At 39.1% G+C, this 5,231-nt stretch overlaps 1 protein-coding gene across 1 annotated transcript; it reads left to right on the top strand.

The window, feature by feature from the left end:
• The first annotated feature begins 2,450 nt into the window (after positions 1–2,450).
• Positions 2,451–4,797, top strand: LOC137320467 (cocaine- and amphetamine-regulated transcript protein). The gene is made up of 3 exons (XM_067982164.1): positions 2,451–2,634; positions 3,101–3,184; positions 4,467–4,797. The coding sequence occupies exons 1-3, from the start codon at positions 2,494–2,496 to the stop codon at positions 4,572–4,574; spliced, it is 333 nt and encodes a 110-aa protein (XP_067838265.1). The 5' UTR covers positions 2,451–2,493; the 3' UTR covers positions 4,575–4,797.
• Positions 4,798–5,231: the final 434 nt, after the last annotated feature.

Raw genomic sequence — 5,231 nt, 5'->3', positions numbered from 1 at the left:
GTCTCAGGATATGGGGTAGGACATTTAGGATTGAGATGAGGAAAAAATTCTTCACTCAGAGGGAGGGGAACCTGTGGAATTCACTACCACAGAAAGCTGTGGAGGCCAAGTCACTAAAGAAGGAACTAGATAAATTTCTCAAAACAAAAGGCATCAAGCGGTATGGGGAGAGAGGGGGAATATGGTATTGAGGTAAAGGATCAGCCATGATTATATTGGATGGTGGAGCAGGCTCAAAGGGCGAAATGGCCTACTCCTGTTCCTATTTTCTATGTTTGTTTCTATGTTTCAATGGCATTACCATCGCCGAATCCCCCACCTAAACATCCTGGGGGTCACCATTGACCAGAAACTTAACTGGACCAGCCACATAAATACTGTGGCTACAAGAGCAGGTCAGAGGCTGGGTATTCTGTGGTGAGTGACTCACCTCCTGACTCCCTGAAGCCTTTCCACCATCTACAAGGCACAAGTCAGGAGTTGTGATGGAATACTCTCCACTTGCCTGGATGAGTGCAGCTCCAACAACACTCAAGAAGGTCAACACTATCCAGGACAAAGTAGCCCACTTGATTGGCATCCCATGTACCACCCTAAACATTCACTCCCTCCACCACCGGCCTACCATGGCTGCAGTTTGTACCATCTACAAGATGCACTGCAGCAACTCGCCAAGGTTTCTTCGACAGCACCTCCCAAACCTGCAACCTCTACCACCTAGAAGGACAAGGGCAGCAGGCACATGGGAACAACACCACCTGCACGTTCCCCTCCAAGTCACACATCATCCCAACTTGCAAATTTATCACCGTTCCTTCATCGTCGCTGGGTCAAAATCCTGGAACTCCCTTCCTAACAGCAGTGTGGGAGAACATTCACCACACGGACAGCAGCGGTTCAGGAAGGCGGCTCACCACCACCTTCTCAAGGGCAATTAGGGATGGGCAATAAATGCTGGCCTTGCCACAACGCCCACATGCCATGAACGATTTAAAAAAATACCTGCCATAAAACTAGAGACAGTAGAATGGAAAAGTTTAATCCAAGCCATGCATAACCTCTGAAGCATGCCCTTGGGGTCTGTTACAATCCATTACACTGTTAGTTGTAATTCATTCAGTATTTTATTTGCGTTTTTTCGAAACTAGGCGTAAGCTTTTGCTTCTCCCGCCTGCAGTGAATTTCAGATTGGATGGTTTTGCCATTATCGCCTTGTGCTGTGTACCTGTAACATTAACAACAGCTGGTTAGAAACGTTTCAGAGTTCATACTCCGATGGGATGGATTTTTATCCTGGAGCTCATTGTTACGTAGACTGTTTGTTTATAACCTTTCATAATATTAACGCATTTTTAGAAAGTAAAATGTGTGTGCATTTAGCTGAATATAAACCTTGTAATGATACTGGCCAAGATCCCGAGAGACTGTGATGAGGGTACACTAGAGGCAGAATCTAAGATCTCGTTCCATACTTTCAAAAGGCTCAATACTATCGTGGACAGACTGGAGGGTCAGTAAAGATGAGACAAGTCTGCCGGGCTCCATAATTACCTACTACTGATTTTTGAGGACCCACAAACTCTAACAATAAAGGAACTTACCAATCGTATTTTTGTAATACATATGGATTATATTAGGGAGCCATACAATTTACAATTTGAGACGAAGAATGCACCATGAATTATAGTCAAATACATTCTGTCCCATTAACATTTTCGGAAAATATTCTTTGGACTGGTAATTGATACTTCATTCTTGCACTCTTAAAGATATTAGCACGCTATGGCGGAAACGTAATTCTCAAGTGGCCGTTTATTTTGAACAGTTAAATAACATTACATAGGTTATAGCATTTCATAATTAGTGGGTAGATGATTTCATGCACATAATTTCTAACGTCTTCCGGTTAGAAATACGGGAAAAAATAGGGAAATGATGGGGACTCATACAACAAGATCAGAGAGATGTATCTATCCGCGTGAATACAATGAACAGATTGCCTTTATTTCCCTCTGGTTATTAAGGTCCCTGCTTTTACAAGTATATTACATACGTTGTTACACCTAATGCAAAAACAAGGATTTTATTAGTCGTTGCATTTCTCGATCACCGGTCCCCATATACAAACTCATTAATCTCACACATTCATAACCGATGACACTTTTATCTGTTCTTACATACGTGTGCAATATATTGCACTTGTATTGAACAGTAATAACTCAACAGCTCCTTTCCCCGCTTCCCTCGAGATTTGGTTCTTTCAATGAAGAATGAATTGAAGGATTTTTCAAAAGTGAATTGGAAGGATCGCCTTGTTCCGCACTTCTTCAACGCTGAGGGGTTGCGTTCATTCTGACGTCAATGTTCTCAGGTTCTGATTGATTTTTTAGGGGTTGTTTACCTATCTCAAAAGTGCTGTTTGCTATAAAAAGGGCTGCTGGAGTCAAGAGATTGGATCTGCTCCGTGGTGGTCAGTGTGTGAGTTTCAGCACCATGGAGAGTATTCGGCTCTGTCTCCTCACTCTGCTGAGTGCTGCTCTGCTCCTCCAGTCCAACTGCCAGGAATCAGACCTGCAATCCAGGTCGGTGGACCATTACTCAGTCAAAGAGGATTCCTCTCAAGAAAAGGAACTGGTATGTCATCACGAGCTTTTCTGTATTTACTTTTTTAAAAAAAAATCACCATTCGTTTATGTAAAGCTGTTTCCAGTCCCCTTCATTTAACTGCAGAGGTAATTTCATATTATGTTAAAGCATTCAACAGCGTTCAGTACTTTAATTTTCGGACGCCAAGTTACTCGGGTGCGTTGTAAGAAAATATTCCTTTTAAATGAGTCTCAAAGACTCTACTAGTGTTGAATTCGATAAGTGTGAGGAGAAAAGGGGAGATGATTAGGCTAAGATTCTAAACATGATTTGCAGATATAACCATATATGTGCGGAAATTTGACAACTATCTTTTAAGGGCATTCTGCTCTATCGCCAGCAAAGCAGCTTCAGTTCATTCTGCTTGAACGGAAATTGGTTAACTCCGACGAGTTTTCTTTTCTCTCCCGTTTGACTTAATACAAAGATATAAACAATGTTTGCTTTCACGCAGATTGAAGCTTTGCAGGAAGTTCTGGAAAAACTGAAAAGCAAGAGGATGCCAACCTACGAGAAAAAGTTTGGAATGGTCCCGATGGTAAGAATTTTAATGCAAGTAATGTAGAATAAAATCGTACCAAGTTCGGTTCTTTTCATCTTAATCAATCATAATGCTATCTGTATATCCCCTGCCCCTCACACACACACACTCCCCGTACCTACAACCGACAGTCTTGTGATTATGGTATATCAGGTGCATAAAACAATAAGCATATTTTTATTTTAGTCTGATTGTAAACACTAAATTGACAATAAAGTGATCAATAAGGAGATAACCGGATGTGCAATTAGAATGATGACATCTCTCCGTCAAATGCCTAGTTAAATATCATGAATTGGGGAGAATAAGTTAAGGCTGTCAAGTATGAAATAAGCTTACTTTAAATAATTTTGAAGCAAATGGATAAATTATTTATTTTTCATCTGAAAACACCCAATTTAAGCGATTGCGACTTGGCAAGCTTGTGTATACATTGGCACAATTTGGAACATCTATACTTATTAATAATCCATAGCAAAATAACACTGATTATGCTAATATTCATAGAGTGATGTCAAAGTTAAGATTAGTGACTGCACCTAAATAAACGTTTGTGTTAGCCCTGCATAGCCTGGGAACAAGGGGGAGGAGATGTTGCTCCATTCTAAATGAAAAATATATTTCACAATTCTTCCTTCGCTCCCTCAATGAATTGGTGGAGTAAACACACTGGTCTAGTATAAAACTGAGCCATTCAGACAAGGGAGACCCCTGGTACAATCCTTAGTTTGTGCTGCATTAGTTGATCTTGGCTGGAGGGCTACAATTTTCCTCAGTGTCTTTGGATTAGGGAGTTAGAAACAGTCGCGATTCCTGCTCATGATTACTATACAGTAACCACTTTTAGAAAGTGCTGATATGTGGCTATCAGATGAGATGAGGACAGGATTGGTTTCAGGTATTATGCTCTCTGGTTTATTAGCTTGCCAAGGCTCTATGTTTAGGTTAACACAGGAAGAATAGTCCACTGGGCAAGATACCAGAAGGCTGCTGGCACCAATTAAATTACACCCTAGAATGAGTCACTCACATTCAGGAATGAAAGGAAGAAAATTAGAAAAAATATAATTCTTCTTCCTTTGAACTGTGAATATTTTCTGCTATCAAATAAATTACTATCTGTACTGATTTATATGATGTAGTTGTCTCTGCACATAGCAACAATATTGCTTGTTAGGAAATTTAATTGATTCAGATCAATTAGTGTTTTCAATTTCACTTGTTATCATCTGTAATATTGCTGTATAATGAAAGAGTATTTTTTTCCCTTCTTTAATAGTGTGATGCTGGGGAACAATGTGCTGTTAGAAAAGGAGCCAGAATTGGAAAACTCTGTGACTGTCCCAGGGGAACCTTCTGCAACTCATTCCTCTTGAAATGTTTGTAGAGAACAATGACCAAATTTGGGCTCTCATAATAAAATATTGTTTCAAAAGCATTTAAATACTTGAAAATAATCTGGCCAATCAAACATATTCTATTTACCAAAAAAGGATGGTGAAAATGCATGGACTTGCAATTCTACAGTCTTGTAGATCTAATGTGGGAGATAGTAAAATATGTTTCCAGCATTGCTATGACACTGTTGCGTACAATTGCATCTTTTTTCTTATGGTGAAAAGTTGTTTCTGCCTGTACCAGTTAATGAGTTACAGATATTTCATGATATACTAAGTGTTTAACTTCCAGTCACAGAGAGGTGTGACTTGTATTTATAAAACTGTATTTTTGTATTTAGAATGCATTAAACCTACTAATAAAATCAGTTCTAGGCATCCTTTGCTCTGTTCAAAGTTTCTTTATTTCAATCATTTAATGTAAAACCACCCATACAGGCAAGGGATAATCACAGATTTCCATAACAGGTTTATTTCTCTTTTAGAGTTTTAATAACAGATGTGATATGTACATAGCTAACATAAAGACTATTTTCATTAAAAAACAATAATAAACTTCCATATACAAACACTTGCTAACTAGAAATCAGCAACAATCTTACAGTTTGTATTCAATCCCAGCTCCCAGATCATTAAATGTACACATT

The sequence above is a fragment of the Heptranchias perlo genome, chromosome 4 (genome assembly GCF_035084215.1).
Source record: "Heptranchias perlo isolate sHepPer1 chromosome 4, sHepPer1.hap1, whole genome shotgun sequence".
NCBI lineage: Eukaryota > Metazoa > Chordata > Chondrichthyes > Hexanchiformes > Hexanchidae > Heptranchias > Heptranchias perlo.
This window is presented reverse-complemented; position numbering and strand designations above follow the sequence as displayed.